The sequence below is a fragment of the Leuciscus leuciscus genome (genome assembly GCF_965113295.1).
Source record: "Leuciscus leuciscus genome assembly, chromosome: 19".
NCBI lineage: Eukaryota > Metazoa > Chordata > Actinopteri > Cypriniformes > Leuciscidae > Leuciscus > Leuciscus leuciscus.
The window spans coordinates 38,544,815-38,566,145 of NC_138743.1; the positions used below are offsets into that span (position 1 = coordinate 38,544,815).

General features: G+C 38.0%; 1 protein-coding gene and 1 pseudogene across 2 annotated transcripts in view; both read right to left on the bottom strand.

Annotated features, from left to right (window-relative positions):
* Positions 1–1,031: 1,031 nt before the first annotated feature.
* On the bottom strand, positions 1,032–4,366 carry LOC309482538 (stonustoxin subunit beta-like). The gene is made up of 4 exons (XM_082148000.1): positions 4,064–4,366; positions 3,800–3,973; positions 1,923–1,969; positions 1,032–1,840 (listed from the first exon to the last, which is right to left on the bottom strand). Exons 1-4 carry the CDS (start codon positions 4,222–4,224, stop codon positions 1,248–1,250), a joined length of 975 nt encoding a protein of 324 aa, XP_082004126.1. The 5' UTR covers positions 4,225–4,366; the 3' UTR covers positions 1,032–1,247.
* Positions 4,367–16,577: 12,211 nt separating this feature from the next.
* The window catches only part of LOC309482478 (NLR family CARD domain-containing protein 3-like), a 199,886-nt pseudogene continuing 195,132 nt past the window's right edge, over positions 16,578–21,331 (bottom strand). Inside the window, exons 3-4 of the transcript XR_014211700.1 lie at positions 19,434–19,850; positions 16,578–19,049 (exon numbers count right to left, since the gene is read on the bottom strand). The product of XR_014211700.1 is annotated as an NLR family CARD domain-containing protein 3-like (transcript). The remainder of the gene's footprint in view (positions 19,050–19,433; positions 19,851–21,331) is intronic.

Here is a 21,331-nt window from a genome sequence, read left to right on the forward strand (position 1 = left end):
CCTGCTTTCTGCTCACTGAGTTAGTGTACCTGCTGAAATCACATTATCCTGCTGGCAAGTTACGGAACATTTCTTCATTGTTTATCCCTGAGCATCTTTAAATTGTTTCACTGTTAAATGTGTGAGCTGTTAAACGTGTAACTGGAGACAGGACAAATGAAATAAAAGTTAACTATCTATACCATATTGAATTGCATAGCATCATAAGTTTCTCCATTGCATCGTATTACATTGAATCGAATCGAAATCGGATCGCACCGCACCGCATCGTAATAGTAGTGAATCCTATTGCATCGCATCGGTAGCTGCTTATATGTATCTTTAATGTATCGTATCGTTGGCTATGCATCGAGATGCGCATCGCATCGGCCTCAATTATGGAGATGCACATCCCTAGTCTATATAAATATAAGAAGAAGCGCCATAATACTTCTTTCTTCTTCTTTTGTTTAATGGCGATTTACATTCTCAGTGTATATCGCCACCTACTGGGTGGTCTTGATTTTTTTTTATCTTATCTTTTAATCTTTCATTAATATTTTTTGTATTACTGTGAACAGGAATTATATTGTTTATTTAATGCTAAATATATTTATTTAAAGAGAGATGAACTGACCTGAAAAACAGCCTGTGCTTTCAAAGATAATATACTATATAAGTTCATTTTTTATCTTTAGCCATTTTACTTCCACATTTGTTTTGAGATGTATCACATATGCATTTTATTTCTAGAAATACATTATATAGTAAATGTCCTATTTTCGGTCAGACACCTTTTGAATGCACATCTATGATGTGTGAGAAGAAAAATTAAATACATAAATTGGAGTAAAAAACATTGCTTTACTAAAACTTGATGTTATTATAATAATGTGAGTTACTGGTTCATATTTTAATCTATGGACACTCGTAGTGTGTGTAAAACATGAACACTGTCATTACTGTGACGCCTGTGTGAATGTGTTCGGCGGTTCATAAATAACACAAGAAAACATCGAGAATAAACTCGTCAACGTCACTAATATTACTGTACAATTTATACGACTCAAAATCAACTTTATTAATCCCGAGGGGAAATGTACACGTCACAGCAGCACATAACACACAATAATAATAAAATATAAAAAACATTTACGACAACGATTATTTTACAGCATAAGTTCCACAATAATGAAAAACATTAATTAAAAATGAATTAATGAAACTGTAATTATGTGAGATTTGATGATTCTGTGTGAATGTGGACGTTAGAAAGAGGATTTACAAGTGTGTGTGTGTGTGTGTGTGTGTGTGTGTGTGTCTTCTTTAATCTGACACAGAGACACTGAGGAATAATTATCATAAAGCCTAAATCCAGCATAGAGGCGTTCAGTGAATGTGGTGATGAATGTGTGTAAGCGTGTGAGTGTGTGTGTGTCAGAGACGCTGTAGAAGGACAGAGTGCCGGCCGACACGTCCACATACACTCCTGCTCTCTTACAGGATGAAGGGACGACAGGAATAACAGTGTCTTTATTATTGTGACGGACAGATAATCCGTTATAAGAGCAGATCAGACTCCAGGATTTATCATTGGATCCAAACATACAGTCTTTACTCTCTCCTTTCCTGCTGATTCCTTTATATGTCACTGATATAACAGCATATCCGCTCCATTCAGCCTCCCAGTAACAGCGTCCAGTCAGACTCTCTCCACACACAACCTGAGGATACACATCAAATCTCTCTGGATGATCAGGATACGGCTGACGCTCAAACACACACGTCACTGTCCTGTTCTCCTCAGACAGAATGAGACGAGTGTGTGCTGTGTTTGGATCCAGTGTGAGATCACAGTCATCTGAACACAAGAAGAGAGAAACATTTCACTAAATGAGACAAATCAACAATAAATCACTAAATGATTGTGTGTGTAGACCTACATTTGTGTATTCCTGCTGTCATTCTAAACTCTCCACAATGATCCACACTATAAAACACAAACATGATTCATATTCATTTTCTAAAGGAAACACATGAAAGAAACACACACACACACACACACACACACAATCTGTTCTGTGACTAGGGTTGCCATCCGTCCCGTAAAATAAAAGATTGTCTTGTATATTTACAGGTAAAATGAAGCGTCTCGTATCAAATCAATAAGGGTTTGTCGGATTTGTCCTGTATTTTACATTACGAATCACCTGGAAGATTCATTTGTGTTTGGTTCGCCCTCAAATCCTACATGTGTTAGCGGCCCCTAAGTTAATAACTAATGATCGTTTCGGCAGAAATGAATCAATCAAAACTAACTTTAGCTGGACAATAACTTTATTCTAGAGCTGCTATAAAGCCAAAACAATCTCTGTTACTTTAATTTCCTATTATCATTGTAAAGCTGCTTTGGAGCAATCTACATTGTTAAATGCGCTAAATAAATGAAGATGACTTGAGTTTCATTTATATTTGGATTGTTAACTATATTCTAAATAAATTAAAGAGTGATATATATATATTTCTTTTGTCCTGGCATTCTTTCTAGTAGTTCCCTCTAAGTGACTATTTCAGAAACTTTCATTTTTTTGTTTTTTCAATAACCATGCATAAACATTATTCTCTCAAAAATACAAACATGTTCATACATGTTGCTCACATATTATGGTAGCACTGTTTGTGCTGAATAATGTAATGACACCTTTGCCATAAATATGTTTATACGCAACTGAAAAAAGCAGAAATGTCAGGGCATGTCAAAACAACTCAAGGACCCCAAAAACACCTTAGACCCCTAAGGGTTAAAACAATCTATATTGTTAAAAGCACTATATAAATGAAGGTGACTTGACTTGACTTGACACTGTGATAGTGGCGTTTCATTTCTGAAACCACGCTTTGGACGAATCGGGTGAACCAATGATTCAATGGACCAATTATAAAGATGGTTCATTCCTGAATAAATCAGCCGTTTGAATGAAACGAATGAATGAATTTGGACTTTGTTTTCGGTTTTCACCATTACCCTACCTCAGTAAGCTCGTTTATTTGTCACCATGGTTTCTAATTTGATTAGTCATTGTTGCCTTTAATCAGCTGTTGCCTAATTAGTTCTCTTTGTTTTCTCCCAGTATATATCTGCCTGTGTTTCAGTCTTCTGTTGTCGGTTCTCGTTAAGGTTTGTTCTGAGTTTGGTTTAGGTTTTCCTTGTTGATCTTCTTCGTCTTGCCTTCTGCCTGCACCATGCTTAGGAAATGTGACAAATTCAATGACTTAATCATTAAGACATTTACCGCCACCTACTGGCAGTTTTAGTTTCTTATTTAGAGTATAATTTCATTAAAAAAAATTTCATAATTCCATATTATTAAAAAAACAAAAACATTAAAGGTATAGTTCATCCAAAAATGAAAATTCAGTCATCATTTACTCAACCTCATCATCCAAAAATGTATGTGTAATAAATTCTATGCTGAATCACATATTTCTTTCTGAAGCCACTTTTTGTAATGTCTATTTGATGCTTTACACAATGACTTGATGTGCGACTAATCTGCGATTCATTCGATTAATTAATAAGATCGTTAGATTAATTAATTGCCACATCATGTTAATAATCAGATTAAAAATTGTAACCACTTGACAGCCCTATTCAATATATTGGTAATTAATACATTCTATGAGAATTTCAAGTTTTGACTGTAAATGTCCATAACGCTGGAATAGCTCTACATCCAAATGAGAGTAACCGTTGTGGTCAGATCACCTGAGACAGATCTTAATATCAGGTGTAAACTGGGCCTCTTATTGTCCCACATACTTGAGTATCTGCAGTGTGCAGTTTGGATCCTCCAGTTTGTCCGAGAGCAGCTTGACTCCTGATTCTCCTGGGTGATTGTAGCTCAGATCCAGCTCTCTCAGGTGTGATGGGTTTGAACTCAGAGCTGAAGACACATAACCACAGCCTTCCTCTGTCACCATACAGCCAGACAACCTACAGACACACACAGTCAGACCATCTACAAACACACATCAACATTATGAGTGGCAGATTGTAAATAATCTCTCATATGTTATTAAATACCTTAGTATCTGCAGCTGACAGTTTGCGCTTTTCAGTCCATCAGAAATAATCTTCATTTCTGAATCCTGCAGGTCATTGTTACTTAGATCCAGCTCTCTCAGGTGTGATGGGTTTGAACTCAGAGCTGAAGACACATAACCACAGCCTTCCTCTGTCACCATACAGCCAGACAACCTACAGACACACACAGTCAGATCTGATCAGAGCTGATGACACAATTTCACAATCCTGACTAGTGAGATTACAGCCAACAAGACTAGAAGAGAGTAAATACTGCACAATAAGTTTGGGTTCAGGGTGCTTTTCTTTAAAGGGGCAGCAGTAGCACCTTAAAAACTAGAAAACAGATGAATAAATAATTGGCAATACAAAGATAAAATAAAGTTAAATATTGTAAAATATGTGGTCGTTGTGGAGAAGTAGTTCACATTGGTGGATGAACAGCTTGACACTCACTGTCCATAGGGTTCCCTTGTCCATAGCATAGTTATTCTAAACTGAGGTAGTATCTATTACAAAAAAGTAAATATAAATAAATCAAAATTTCAAGTTAATAAAGGACTGTCAAGATATAATGTAGATAGAATCTGTTTCACGTGGAGTTGGGCCGTGAGGTCAAAGACTGTCACTTTCGGCTCTGACCACACCCCCAGGTGAAGTCACAGGGCCATTATCCCCAGAGGCCTTGAGTCTCCAACTTCAACCCCTAGATGGGGTCAACTCACAGTAACATGAGATACCGAATTATAACATACACAAAGTAATCCTATTTTAGCTCCTACAGTGTTCAAATTGAAAAGCCACAATTTAAAAACAGCATTTACTTTTCAAAATGATCTCAGTCCACACTAATGGTTTCCAAAAATTGTCTGTCTACACTAAATCATCTAAAAATGCTTGAACCCTTTTACAGCACCAATAAAACGACAAAAGTAGACCAAAGTGCTGTACAGAAGAATATACAAAACAGAACACAACAATACATAACATAACATACAAAACATAAAATACAATATAAAACAAATTAAGAACAAAACAAATGAAAAACAGCCAAACCATAAAAACAATAAACAAAATGTCAACTTCTGGTGTTAAAGGCCAAAGAAAAAATATGGGTTTTTAGAAGAGATTTAACCCTTTAAAGCCTGACACATTAAAAAAATGGCAGAAAATTTTATATTTTTGGAAATTAGATGTTTATTAAGCCTTGAATCAAAAAAAAAAAAAAAATTTTTCGCCAACTCATTTTGTTTATGATATATTTTTTGTATCACATTTGATACATCAGGCTTTTTGGGAACGTTTTGCTTACAACAGTGTAGATTTTAGATACAAAAAATCTATTATGCCTTTAACAGTTTGAAAACATAGAACATTTTAGGCAGTTTTTCTCTCTTTTTTTTTTACATAGATCTTTTTTCCAGTCCTTTTATTTCACTTTGTGGTAGTCACGAAAGCAGTTTCTGTCTTTGTTCAGGCAAAGATGCACCTTACACTTCTCACAGTACACATGTGAGAAGTGATTGTTGGTGCAATGCTTGCATCTTTGTCGGGTTTCCCATGTTGGAAAATGATCCATGGCATCCCTTCTGACATCCAGGGGCACACTGCAGCTTGACCTTTTACGGGGTGCTGATGGAGCTGCTTCTGGACAGGATAGTGGTCGGCCAACCTTTTTAGCCTTTCCAGCACTTGTGAGTGAAGTACCAACCAAAGCTTGAAACCTTCGCAGAGCCATGGTTTTCATCTTGGGGTCTAGCATCTTCTGGTCTCTTCTGTAGAGGTTCCACGCATTGATGACTGCCACTGTAACAGTGTGCCACCAGATGTACATGTACCATCTTCGGGATCTGAAGCTGAATTTGTAAAGTGCAGACAGCATATCAAGGAGATCGACGCCTCCCATGAACTTGTTATATGCTTCAACGATGGCTGGTCTGGGAACCATTATGTGAGTTTTGGATTTGCGATCCCAGCGTTTCACATTTCCCACAGGTTCAATACCCACAAATGAAGAAATCAGGTTCACTGCTTTGTTGTCAAACCATCTTACAATGATGTTGTTGTCCTGGTTCACTCTGAAGTCCATTGACCCTCTTCCATGTTTCTTCATTTCCCTTTCATCCATCGTGGTGCAGTTGGCCATCCTGTTCATCCGGATTGTGCCAATGTAGTGGATTTCTCTCTCCTTTAGGTGCTGCACCAGGGGAACTGATGTAAAGTAATTGTCTGCAAAGACCTTGTGATTTTTTCCTGCTGGAAGTGTTGATGTCATTTTCAGCACAACTTCTCCTGTAACACCCACTTCTGATTTTTCTCTGTCTTGATGTTCTGCACCTTGACAAACATCAAAGTCATAAAGAAAGCCACTTTGTCCTGCACGTCCCCACATCTTAAAACCCCATTTGTGTGGTTTTGCAGGCATGTAGACACGTAGATGAGATTTTCCCTTGAATGGCACCATAATTTCATCTACTGCATGACATTCTTCAGGAGGTATGCAAAGAAACCGTTCTCGCAGGTTTTGTAACCATGGCCTAAGCTTCCACAGTTTATCTTTCTTTGCATCATCAGAAACACTGAAATTGTCCTGAAAGTGAATCAGTGTGAGCAATTTCAGAAACCGATCTCGAGACATTACATCACAAACTGCAGGAAGCTTTGTCTCCATCTCCCAATATGCTCTCACACAGGACATCTGTACTAACCCCATATGCATGTACATGCCTAGAACTTTCTCTATCTCTTTGGCAGTTGTGTTTACTGACTTGCCCTCTTTTTGTACGCTGTACAGATTTGTTTGTTCTGCCGTTTCCTGTAGCATTTCATCAGTGACAAACTGTTTGAAATACATGTATGGAGTCCAGTTACACCTGTCTTCTGTCCCTTCCTCATCAGATGCAATGAAATCGACAGATGGAGGTTGAAATTGTTTTTTTCTCCATCTGTATTCTTTCTTTTTTGCATTATCCTTCACCGACTTCTTTTTGAATGTGTCCTGTGTTGTTGGGACCTCAACTTCTATGCTGCTCTGGACTACACTTTCGACTTGATAATCTTCCTCATCACTGCTGTCTGAACTTCCATCATCATGCATGGCCTGAGGAATCCATTCCTCATCATCATCATCCTCCTCCTCCTCCTCTTCCTCTAACTGCTCTAGGTCACTTGAATTGCCATCCATTATTATGTCGATTACATTTTGAAGATGCTTTTTTTTCCTCTCTTCTTCCTCTAATCTTTTTGACATCTAAAAATACACATAAAAAATTGATGATTCCAGCTATTGATTATAATTTTAGAGGAATTGTTACTGTAAAAATAACCTAAATGTATTGTAAGATGACATTGTGGTAGGCATATTGTAGATTACATTAAAAAAAAAAATGTGACACGACTATTCAGGGATAAAGAACCTTATACCTGCAGTTTCAAATTTAATATGTGCATTTTTAACACAATATATATTTTAATATGGCATTTCAGTCATTAATTGCCATTAATTGAATCATCCCAATATTGTGTGTGTTTGCATTGTGGTAGTCATAAAGTAGATAACATTACTACATTTTGACATTACTGTTTAGACATAAAGCACCATTAATACCTGCAGTATCAAATTTGATACACAATTTCAACACGATTTAACGTTTAAATTATTAAGTAATTATGCATTATTTCAATTCAGAAAGTGTTAAATTTATTATATCAGGCGCAATCCAATATTATTTTTTACCTTAACAACTTGAAATTAGCCTTTATTTTCCTGCCGAAAGCGTCTGGCTTGATCCAATCGCAGCTGCCATTTTGAAAAGCTAAAAAATCACCCCTCTACTGCCTGCAGTACAGTGAAATTCCACAAGATGGCAGAATACACGTATCAAAATAGATACAACAGGTTTTCAAAGAAAGTATTGCTCTCACTGATTCAATATATGTCTTAGAAACTTAAAGGGTTAAAACGAGAGATTGAAGAGGCCTGTCTAATAAACTGAGGCAGATCATTCCATAATTTCAGAGCTGCCACAGAAAAGGCACGGTTTTCCTCTGAGCTTACGACTTGTTTTGGGCACATACAGGAGCAGTTGATCAGCTGACCTGAGAGAACGAGTGGGTGTATAAAGATGAAGTAGCTCAGAAATGTAGGGTGGGGCAAGACCATTTGGCGATTTAAAAACAAATACAATAATTTTAAAGTTAATCCTGAACTGTACAGGCAGCCAGTGAAGCAAGGCTAAAATGGGGGAAATGTGCTCATGTTTCCACGTTCCTGTTAAAATACGTGCTGCCGTGTTTTGTACCATTTGGAGATGGGCTAAAGAAGACCCACTAACCCCCACATACAGTGCATTACAGTAATCCAGCTGGGTAGTAACGAAGGCGTGGATTACTGTCTCAAATTGTTGTCTTTGTAAAAAAGGCTTTATTTTGGTCAGCTGCCTCAACTGGAAAAAACTTGTTTTAACCACTGCTCTAATCTGACTGTCTAGCTTAAGGTCAGAGTAGATTTTAACCCCTAGGTTAGTGATGATTGGCTTAGTGTACTGGGCCAAAGCACCCAATTCAACAGAACGGGTCCCAGTGGTGCCACCAAAAATCATCACTTCTGTTTAATTCGCATTAAAACTTAAAAAATGAATAGCTATCCAGGCTTTTATATCATCAAGACACTCCATTAACAGTCTGACAGTGTCATTCTTTTTAAGAGGCATGTAAATCTGGCTATCATCCGTCTAACAGTGGAATGACATGCCATGCTTCCTAATTATTGAGCCAAGCGGCAGCAAATAAAGAGAAAAGAGAAGATGGCCCAAAACTGAGCCCTGAGGGACCCCACACGAGAGAGGTGCAGAAGAGGACTCAGAGTTCCCACAGCTGACACAGAGAGTCCGACCATCCAAATAAGACCAGAACCATGCCGGCGGGTCTAGAGTGCCGTCTTTCTGGGTTAGCGTTAGGGTTAGGAGCAATTGTGTTGGATCTGACAGCATCTAGATCTCAAAGCGAAAACACATTTCATAAAAAACATAAGCAGTTTAATAATTCTTTGTCTATAAATGACCATTTTATATGGGTGTTTTCAAAAACACAAGGGCACATTGATACTTTTTCCTATGTAGTGACATTAGCAAATTTTAACACTGGTGTTTACTGAGAGACGCCCCTTGAAAACGGATAATTTCAGACAGAGGGTCAGAATGAGGTTGGAAAATCTTTATTCAGATTTGTGGATTATTAACAGTATAAATCGTGGGTGCCAAACTCAGCTCCTGATTAGCTGTATCAGGTTTGCTTAATTAGGATTGAAACTAAACTCTGCAGGACTGTGACCCTCTTGGGCAGTGGTTTTCAAACTTTTTTAAAGGGTAACTCAACCCCTGGTCAGAGCCTGACTCCACCCACATTGAAAAATGCATCTGAGACGAGTTTCTCTGTAGACAAGGGCGTAGTGAGCTCGTTCCTGCTTACGTCACAGGGTACCACAACTTCAAAAAGGAAGTCTAGCTATATATATAGGGATGCAAATTAAGAATGAAAAAAATATCAGAAAATAAACAAGCTAAAACAAAATTTAAAGTGAAACTGAAGGTAACTGGGGTTGGGTTCACGTAGCCTTACTCTCTCATTCGAATGCAAATGTTTCCATATTCGCAATGTATTTGGATGTTAAATTATTATTTATTATAGGCTTCGTACTTCACTAGCTTTCAAATATCCTCTTCACATGCGCAAAAATGTGGTTGGAAACACCACAGTGGAGCGGTGCTCACGCTGAATGGCACGAATGGTATTACTGACTATTTAAACTGAGCAGTGTAATTTCTTATATGTTAGGTTGACCATTTTATTTTGATAATGAACAGGCTGCGATGTCAAGTTTGCAATGCTGGAATATGTTGTGTGCGAGTGTAACAAGTGTTATATTTATTTATTAATTTCACTCAATCTCTCCCTTTGTTATTATCATTTGTTATATTTACATACTCATTTATTATTCTGGAATATGTTATTCTTTTAATGTTGATTTCTTTTATTTGAGATGTCATGTTTCTATGGTTATATGTTGATTTTTCAGTATTGCTAAATATGGCGCATGGCTCCTTTAATACTTATGTTTCGGTTCTGGTTGCTCTCCTTCAGTTCGCGATAAGCGTGACTTAAGAGAGGCGAGTTGTGATGAAGCTCAGTCTCAAAAGCTTGATATGAGTTTTGTTTATTGTACTAAAAAGTAATTTTGTTCTTTAATGCACTTTAGTCTTATTCAAACATGTACAGATGGTACTCAACCAGAATAATACTTTTACCGCCACCGTTTCCGCAACAACATGAGCCTCTTGGAGCTTCAAGCGATCTGAGATCGAATCTCAGTGTAGCCTACAGCGTTTATGTTTTACCGTTCTTGATGCTTAAATATGTATCTGTTTATTAAAGTCAAGCATCTTGTTTAATTATCAATTGTACATTGCAACATAAATTTGCTACATTCCAGTTGAGCCGCTGCAAAGACGACACAACTGATGAAGGAAGACTGTCAGCCGATCGCACCAGAAAATGAAGACGATGAAGCTCGTCTTTAATCTGCTCTTTTTTTTTTTTTTGTGAATCATTCACGAAATTGAGATGACTGACAGTGATACCTGGCCATAGCAACGGAAGACATTTTTCAAAACAGATCGAACAAATCAGAAAAATACTTTCAATACAGTATTGCTTTCAATTAAAAAAAATAAACAATGAAAATGTAAAAGCAAAAAAAAAAAAAATTTTAATTACGTTTGAAAACCCATCGCACATTTCAAAGTTTACATAAAGTGTAGGGAAAGTTTATTTATTTAAAACAGGGTTGCATCGATAAAGTTTATTCCCTTTGCGGTGCAAAATAAGAAACACAGAATCTTATTCTTGCAAAATTTTAAATTTCTATTGTCAAAGAAATTGCAGCTAAGTTAAACAATTAAAACGGTACAAAACAAAAATAGTTCAAAGCAACATAAATTAAGAACAGGCGTTTTTCTTTGCCTCTCTCTCGTGCTGGATCTCTTTTTAGCAAGTTTCTTTTGTCTCCCTCACTGCGCGCGCCGGGTCTTTCTCGAAATTAAACATTTCAGGGTAAAAACACACCATACAGCTGATAATACTGTATATGTCGCTGCGTGTTATCCACACAAATCACGAAAGAAAAAACTGTAACAAATAGCCTTTATTGCTTCAAAGACACAGCATGCCTTGCTGAATTCACCTTACAATAAAACGAGGTTGATCGCGAATTAAAGAGCTCTGTATCTGCTAAATTGAAATTGTGTGTGGAAAACCTTTAAATACAATAAAGCATGCGCGCTTCCTGGTGTGTGACGTGTGCGCGCGTTCTGGCTTAGTCTGCGCAAGCGCCGGAAAGCGCCGGAAGTGATCTCTCGCGCGTGTACGTCACTCATTGTTTACACAGAACAGAGATTGTAGGTAAAAACGATATAAATACTGTTCGTTTTCTCACACAAACCGCTCGTTTTGTGTCTTAGGCCATAAATATGTACTTACGATGGGGAATTGTTTAATTTGGACTTCTCTGTGCATGCTCTTTGAGGTGGTGACCATAGACCTGCATTATATGAGTGACAGACAAGAACGGTTTGACCTAAAAATATCAAAATTGAAACTACTGCGGAAACAAAGACACCTACATCTTGGATGCCCTTCAGGTAAGCTAAAACATACCAAAATTTTATTTCAAAGTGAACTATCCCTTTAAAAGAATTTTGCCTTTGCCTGCTCATCAGGCTGGCTATCCGACACTCTCCATTGGAAAGACGGAACATTAACACCTCTTGTCCTGCACCCCCACGATAAAGCAACTATACTGCCTTCTCCAAACCCCCAACGGGCTATCTGAGTTTGAGACTGACTTAAAACAAAGAGTTTGCAATTCACACTTAAATCGCTATTCTAGACATTAGCAATAGGCTATTCAAGTGTTGATAATGAAGGAATTAAATAATTTAGGCTATGTAGTAATATTTCTGTCATAAATGTTTATTACTAAATATTTAATTATTTCAATAATTGAAGAATTAAAATGCTACTTCAGTTTGGGCCAGCTTTTTCCAAGCAAAACTAAATACAATCTTCAAACGCATGTTCATTTGTTGTCATGAACAAAATGTTCAACTCAATATTAAATTCCACAGGGATCTTGCAATCCTTACAACCAGGGTGCGATTTGTGAATAAAGTTTTTTATTTTTTTATTCAAATAAATCTCGAACCACAGTGCTTCGTGCTGCTGTTAAACTAAATCACATTTATAGAATAATTATGAACTTGTATGAAACAATATCGCAACATTGACAAATACATTTATTTGAGCTGTTTTTACAATTTAATTCAGGGCGATTTAGCCTACATTTAGGCCTAATTCGAGCGAGATTTTCATCCTTTCCTTGTCCTTTCCTAATTGGGAAGCGCGCACATACTAGCTAAACATGTTTGAGTAGATCCTCTGTACTACCTCTCGGTTTCATATGGATTACATAATCAGGCTTTAGACATAGCCGATTAATTTCGTATCATGACTGAGCTGAGGCAAGTGGCTTTCGGTTCATTTTTGTGACGCGCAGTTCCCGGAGACAGAGACGGCCGACAAACTTTTGTCGTTAGCCTAATATGAATAAAAGTTTACAGTTTTAAACGATGTTGACTATACTCTACTCTTATCTGTATGACCCTATTAAGTTATTTGAGCTTTTATGAGAAAAATAAATCCAAATGAACGCGCCGCCGCGTTTGTCGAACACTAATTCAACATGCCAGGATGAAAGCCGACTTTCGAACAATGCATAGCGCCACTCGTCGTGGTGCGCCAAAACACTTCATTATAAACTTCAATATTTCAAGTAAAACAATCTCAAAACGCTTTGTGACATTTTGAAAAGCCATGCATGCATTACGGCCACTGGAACCATGAACGTTTAAACGTGCCTGTTGCATATCTTTATTTTATATATTTTATATGGTCTATTGAATTAGCATTGATATTTAACAGAACTGCTTTTGACATTACGATTGGAATTATTATAGGCTACAGAAGTAAAGTCATTGTATAATATTTGTTCCTTAGTGTAAAATGTAAATGCATGGTAATTTTATTTTATAAATATAAGCAAATAACTATGGTGTAACAGAGTTTTAGAACTAGACAAATCTCTCTGCATCAATAATAGGCTATAACATGCATAAATAGGCTAATATAAAAATTTCAGTAGTCCAAGTTGGTTCGGGATTTGAACCCGTGTAATCTAAATGATTGAAACGTAAGTTCTACCATTCGGCCATGACTTTACTCGTTGCAAATCGCCCAAATGTTCCAATGTGTGTTCGCTCACACGAGCGAGAAGCGCTCTTCATTCGTCTCATTCCTCAATAGAATAGTACAAATAATCAGCTTTATTGCACATAATTTACTTTTTTTGTGGTTATTTTTGGTATTACATTTTTTTTTGTGTGTGTGTTTTTAAACCGCACTGCTCCCCGGGGAATAGGCTTGTCGCCCACCGACGTCTAGGTCTACAATATAATACAGGTTATATTGTTATCGTCTCTATTTTTAACTTGTTATTCTATTTTTCTGGCCTTATAAAATGTTCTATTCTGTTTACCATAGTTGTAGTATTTCATCCTTACTGTTAATTGACATTAACCCCACTTACGGCAATTGAAAAAAATGCAGCAATTGCTGCTATTTTGCACAATATCCCTTTGCGCCACCTGGCAGTCATTTCGCGAATGACTTTGAAATGCGACTGGTTTATTTTTGCCGCGGTAGTTTTGCCGTGGCGGCTGGCGCGGCGGTAATAGGCATTCTGGTTGGCTACGATCTGTATGAAGTTTGTGTGAATGATGTGAAGCATGTATTTTTGAAGAGAGTTTATTAAGCATGAGTGTGCAAGCTCTGGGGCTAAAATAATAGCGAGAGATGGCCACAGATTCAAGCTTGTTTTTATTAATTTGTATTTTTATTCATGCAGAATATCCGGTGCGATCAACATAAAAACATACTCCGTCATTTTGGTCATACAGATAAGAATAGGATTGTTCGAAACTGCTAAGTATTTACTTTTATTTGTGTACACTCACAATAAAACAGAACATTGTGCTTTTGTAAAATAAATAAAACAAACAGGATGCGCTTTCTGTCGTCTCGGTTTCCTTTCCGTCAACTTGTTTGTGGAGCGCCTCACAAAAATAACCCAAACTCAGCAGCAGACTGTCGCACAGTTTTTTCTTTTGTGTTATTAGTCTGTTAATTATTTAGGTCAAATATATTTAGCATATTTATTCCTTTTATACTATGATTTTATGAATTTTTAAAAAAAATTATTTTAAATGTAACTCCATTTTCCTTAAATCATCCTAGGGACCCAGGGTTTGAAGACCTGTGCTCTAGGGAACTGAGTTTGGCACCCCTAGTATAAGTGAACCTCAAGGAATATATTAAAACAATGTAAAAAATCCATGTCATGACTGCCACCTTCAGTGAGGCGAAATAAGGGACACTCATACACGAACCCTGTGAAAAATGTGTCAAGAGCTTGGAACAGATTATTTCAACATGACACAACATGGGAAACGTACGGAAGAGGATTAGGATTAGGGCAAAGCAATAATAAAAAAATAAAACCATCTCGAGATTAAAGTCACTATAATGCGAGATTAAACTTGTTAAATTTCGAGAAAAAAAGTCGAAATACAATCTTGAGAATAAACTCATTAAATATCGAGAATAAAGTTGTTGTGTTTCGAGAAAAAAATCGTTAAATTTCGAGAAAAAAGTCGAAATACAATCTTGAGAATAAACTCATTAAATTTCGAGAATAAAGTCGTTGTGTTTCGAGAAAAAAACTCGTTAAATTTAAAGAAAAAAAGTCGAAATAATCGTGAGAATAAACTCATTAAATTTCGAGAATAAAGTCGTTGTGTTTCGAATAAAAAAGTCGAAATGAAATGTAGAGAATAACGCATTCGATCATTGTTCATTGCATAGCCTACTGATATCAACCTCATCAAGGTTTCGTGGTTTCCCAGGATACCATAAGACGCATTATTAATCGTTGTTGGTTGTGTACGCCTCCATCCACAGAATGTAACGACTGTAACCATCTATAAAGCCATTAATGGCAATGCCGTATGGTTTTAATTTATCATAGCTGTCCATATGCCAGAGTGCATTTGGGCCAGCGCAAGTGTACTGGCGTCTTCTCAAGCGTCTCCTTCGTCGAAATTCCACACCTTGAGGATCAACAAGTTTAATAATGCATCTTATGGTATCCTGGGAAACCACGAAACCTCGATAAATTTCATGTTGGACAAAAGCGAGTACATCGCGCAAATTGGACTGATTATTTCTTCTAAAAAGAGCTAGCCGACCTAGACCTAAGAATGTTCTATTCTTTGTAACTGAAAGAAAGTCTAAAATATAGCTTGACTAAGTGATCCAACTCTGCCATGTCCTCTATCAGTAGGCTATGCAATGAACACTAATCGAATGCGTTATTCTCTACATTTCATTTCGACTTTTTTCTCGAAACACAGACTTTATTCTCGAAATTTAATGAGTTTATTCTCACGATTATTTCGACTTTTTTTCTCGAAATTTTACGAGTTTTTTTCTAGAAACACAACGACTTTATTCTCGATATTTAATGAGTTTATTCTCAAGATTGTATTTGGACTTTTTTTCTCGAAATTTAACGAGTTTAATCTCGCTTTATAATGACTTTAATCTCGAGATGGTTTTATTTTTTTATTATTGCTTGGCCCTAATCCTCTTCCGTAGAAATGGGATCAAGTATGTGAACTTGCAACAGAAAACATTTTATATGATTATTTTACATTTGATTATTTTGTTTATTTATAAATATAGATAATAAAAACATTCTAAACCAGTAGTCACGTTTTTGACAATTTTGCATGGATGGGATAATTTGTAAAAAAAAAATTTTTTATTTACTACTTAAATTGTGACTAAATTATTATTTCATTATTTGTCCCATTTTATTTAAATAATTTCGCACTTTTTAAACTTTTTTAAAATGCCATAAATTGTGTATGACAGATAGGATCACCATTTATTATGCATAGATATGATTAATATTTATAAACGATACATTAATAATAATAATAATAATAAACTTTATTTTTATATAGCGCCTTTAAAAAGCATCTCAAAGCGCTTCAGAAAGCATAAAACCTACAATAGAACAAACAATGCATTAATAAAATAAAACAATGAAATATATGATAAATAACAATAATATAGCAATAATAAACAGTTATACAAAAGCTACCCTAAACAAATAAGTTTTCAGGGAAGAAAACTTTTAAAACTAAGTAGTAAAGGAAAATAAATAAGATTAATTATAATACATTAATTAATCTGTCTAATAACGTCTAGAAATATAATAGTTACCTGTCTATTAAGCTCTGATAATGTATGGAATGTTATATTAAGAGATTAAAAAGACAAAAAAAAACAATAGGCCTAACGTTATACCTTTAATAGCACAGATTTGTCTGTCATGGCACAATGCTTTAAGTCATAAGTCCACCGCGTGAACAAATGAAACTGTGCAGTTCGCCTTACGTTCATCATTAGTTACAGGACAGACCCACTGATACCTTTTTCCCATTCAGATATCTGGAGAGATAAGTGAGCTCAACATGTTTTATAAAACTGCACATTACGCCTGTTTATGGCACATGTTCTCGAAACTGTCGCTATGGGGAAAAAAGACGCTAACATGCAATCATGCGCAACTGAGCTTCTCTACTATATCTTGTGAAATTGATTTCATTAATTACTATTAGTATTATTCACACTGAAAAATCCTTATTTGTTTATTTAACTATGTGGGTCTATGTAATATACGGGACAAATTGCGTCCTGTATTGGTTTGATACGGGACGCATCATTTTACCTTTAAATACGGGACGACTCCGTATTCTACGGGACGGGTGGCAACCCTAGTCATGACCCCTTTAAAGATGTAAGGTGCATTATTAAAAAGGATTCTTTAGCTATTAATGATTAAACACTCACAGAGCTTTTCTGCAGTTGATCACAGCTGGTATCAGTCTTCTTCTACCCTCTTCTGATGTGTTGTATTTCTTGAGGTTCAGCTCATCCAGAACCTCCTCTGAGATCTGAACCATGTAGGAGATTGTAGAGCAGTGAGACGGAGAAAGTTTCTTCTCTGAGTGTTTGTCTGATTTCACAAACTCCTGAATCTCTCTGGACAGAGTCTGATCTTTCACTTCCAGCAGACAGAGGAACAGATTGATGGATTGATCAGCTGAGAGATGAACATATGGATCTTTGATCTTCTGTTTAATGTACTGTGTGGTTCTCCTGATGATCTCTGAGCTGTTCTCTGTGTGTGTCAGTAGATCCTGTAAGAGTCTCTGATTGGACTCCAGTGAGACGCCCAGCAGGAACCGCAGGAACAGATCCAGCCGTCCATTCTCACTCCAGTGGGCTTTATTTACTGCTGATGTTAGTAGATCATACAGAGAGACTTCATCAGATCTGGAAAAACTGAATTTATGCAGTGGTTCCTTGTTCTTCATTAAATAGCAGTAAAACACATAGAAAGCAGCGAGAAACTCCTGAACACTCAGATGAATGAAGCTGTAGACTTTCCTCTGATGAATCACAGATTCCTCCTTAAAGATCTCAGTGCAAATCCCAGAATACACTGAGGCGTCAGTGACGTCTATGCCGCTCTCTCTCAGGTCCTCCTCATAGAACATCACATTGCCCTTCATCAGCTGATGGAAAGCCACTTCAGCAAGTTTCACAATCACTTCTCTGTTGGACTGCAGGAATTTCTCTGGATCTCTCTCTTCATACTTCTGATTCCTCATGTTGATCTGAATCAGCAGGAAGTGGATGTACATTTCAGTCAGAGTTTGAGGGATTTCTGCACTCAGATCTTCTTCCAGGAGCTTCTGAAGCACAGTGAAGGAGATCCAGCAGAAGACGGGTATGTGGCACATGATGTGGAGGCTTCTTGCTCTTCTGATGTGTGAGATGATTCTGCTGGCTTGATGCTCGTCACTGATTCTCTTCCTGAAATATTCCTCCTTCTGAGGCTCTTTAAATCCCTGAATCTCTGTCAGACGGTGGATGTATTTGGAGGGGATCTGATTGGCTGCTGCTGGTCTGGAGGTGATCCAGATGAGAGCCGAGGGAAGCAGATCTCCTTTCATGAGCTTTGACATCAACACACCCACTGATGAAGTCTCAGTCACATCAGAAACTTCCTGAGCGTCTGAAAAAATTTGTGTGATTCTGCTTTCATCCAGACCATCAAAGATGAACACAAATTTACACACCCCATAAATCTTTGAGTCCAGATCTTGAAGTTCAGGGTGAAAGTCCAGCAGAAGTGTGATGATCTCGGATCAAGTTCAGCTCTCGAAATGGAAGCACAAACATGAAATCTACATCCTGATTGGCTTTTCCCTCGGCCCAGTCCAGAATGAACTTCTGCACAGAGACGGTTTTCCCGATTCCAGCGATGCCTTTAGTGAGAACAGTCTTGATTTGCTCTTTCTCCTCGCGTCCTGGTTCAGGAGAGGCTTTAAAGATGTCATTGCAGTGGATTGGAGTGTCTTGTGAGTGTTGTGTTCTGGCTGTTTTCTCCATCTGTAAAACCTCATGTTCTTCATTCACTCCTTCTCTCTCTCCCTCTATGATGTAGAGCTGTGTGTAGATCCTGTTCAGGAGGGTTTCATTCTCTTGGAGTTTCAGTCCCTCAAATAATCTCTCATACTTGTTCTTCATGCTGGTTTTGTGTCGGTCTTTGACTCTCTGTAGTTCATCCTTCATTGGTTGATCATGTCTATTCAGGGACGGTGTAACGGTGGTGAAAGTGTTGTTCAGACAGAAGACTGAGACGACTCCTCGAGAGATGCTTCGCTCTCCATCTACTCTGCTGAAATAACAACAGGAACAACAGAGTAAAACACACAAAGCAGCTTCACAGAAAACAGAACAGCAGAAAAACACAAAGAAAAGGAAAACAGTGTTTCAATCCTCCAGCGAGCAGCTAAAGGTGACAGAGACCAGGAACAAACTCACTAACAGGTTAAGAAATGAGGAAGAAACCAAAAGCTCATCCTCAATCTGACACCAGAGATTCTGTTAGACAATAAGTTTCTTATATCAGGACATTGAGATCAAAATACATTTTTCATCACTGAACGTTTGTCCACAGATTTGAGGTGAAATCAGAAATAAAAACCGAACTCATCTCTCTGTGTGCATTCAGTGTGTTTTTGAGTATCAGTTAAATCACCAAGTTCATGTTTATACTCACAGTTGATCAGGAGTCACTGTTTCATCACTGAATACAGGAGGAAGACCCATGGATGCGTCACTCTTCATAGACACACAGCTGGGGTCAGAGGTCACTGTTTCATCACTGAATACAGGAGGAAGACCCATGGATGCGTCACTCTTCATAGACACACAGCTGGGGTCAGAGGTCACTGTTTCATCACTGAATACAGGAGGAAGACCCATGGATCCGTCACTCTTCATAGACACACAGCTGGGGTCAGAGGTCACTGTTTCATCACTGAATACAGGAGGAAGACCCATGGATGCGTCACTCTTCATAGACACACAGCTGGGGTCAGAGGTCACCGTTTCACCCCTGAATACAGGAGGAAGACCCATGGATCTGTCACTCTTCATAGACACACAGCTGGGGTCAGAGGTCACTGTTTCATCACTGAATACAGGAGGAAGACCCATGGATCTGTCACTCTTCACAGACGCACAGCTGGGGTCAGAGGTCACTGTTTCATCACTTATATTAGATGGATAAATCATGGATCTGTCACTCTTCATAGACACACAGCTTGGTTCAGGAGATGAAGATCTCTGTCTCTTCCTACTCCTGGAGATTCTGAGAGAAAACAGCAAAATGATTCTACCTTTAGTTCTGCCTGATGTTTTATTTATTATAAGTTTTCTTTAATGCCTGTTTGAGTTTAGTCTTTAACTTAAGTCTTTCAGTTTTGAGATTTGTTGATTTTGAGTCTCGATTCACCTTCAGAGATGGAGTTTGTGTGGAGCAGCATTTACTACAAAATAAGGTTATCATGATACTTTAACCCTCTGGGGTCGGCGATCACGCCGGCATGATCTGCTCGCTTTTTTCTTATCAATGCAAAAGAGACTCAAAATACTCTGTTGATTTTGATCTTACATATAAGTGTACATCATTCGATCTTGTTAAGTGTATATTTTTTAGTGTATACTCACAATAAAAACAAAGTGTTGTGCTTTTTGCCAAATAAAGAAAAATAAACATGTTGCGAGTTCTGCCTTCTCTCTGTCAGTGAAGTCCATTCTGAAACGTGTCCGAAAATGAACTATAACTCAGCGAATACTCAGTCACACAGGCATACAGGCACACAGGCATAAAGCTTGAGTTCCCTTTCGAGGGAAATCGCGATGCGTCGATGACGCTTTGGGAACGCCCCCAGCGTGATTGCGTCTGAAGCATCTATGTCAACTAGTCCAATGGAAAGAATGAACGTCACGGGCGGGTGACGTCATGACCAGGAAGAGATAAAAGTGCATCCGGTGCAACCGGCATTAGCTTCTGTTGCCTCAGCAAGCGATCTGTGTCAAAACTGTCTGTCTTATTTACTGTTGTCTGTCACGTTACAAAGCATTTCACTTTGGTGAAACAATTGTTCAAGCAGTGTGCTTATCCCTGCCCGCGTTATTTAACGGGTGGGGATACACACAAGCTTTGTGTGATGTATTTGGGAGTTGAGCATGCGGTATCAGCCTTTGAGGGGGCTGATTGCTTGCATTGTGAGAAGCTACCGCTTCGCATGCTCCGCTCCCGCCTGTCACTTTTTGAGGAAAGTGGCGAGGCTCGCGAACCTCAGGGTGCTGGACCCGCTGCTGCCGAGGCAGCACGGAGAAAGCATTCCTGGGGATCGCAAATAGATCTTTCAGCGGGGTTGGAGACGGGTCCGAGGACCTTATCTCCTCCCTTACCTGAAGGATCCAGTGCTCTCTCTCCTGGATCGGGAGCCCGCTCTGCGGATTCTCCCGCCCAGGAAGAGAGCCAAGTGCTTCAGTGCTCTAGTTCTGAGGAGTTAGATGTATTAAGCATTGGCAGTGACACACATAAGGGGGAAGAGGATTCGCCATCTCTTTCCCCCGCATATGAGGAGCTGGTGGAGGTGATTA

Bases quoted from the DNA above. Each gene is read 5' to 3' on its own strand.
- LOC309482538 (XM_082148000.1), bottom strand. From the start codon at position 4,224: ATGGTGACAGAGGAAGGCTGTGGTTATGTGTCTTCAGCTCTGAGTTCA. The intron at 1,970-3,799 runs GTATGTGGGACA...TGTGTTTTATAG, and splicing joins TGCACACTGCAGATACTCAA to TGTGGATCATTGTGGAGAGT. The intron at 1,841-1,922 runs GTAGGTCTACAC...TCTTGTGTTCAG, and splicing joins GACAGCAGGAATACACAAAT to ATGACTGTGATCTCACACTG.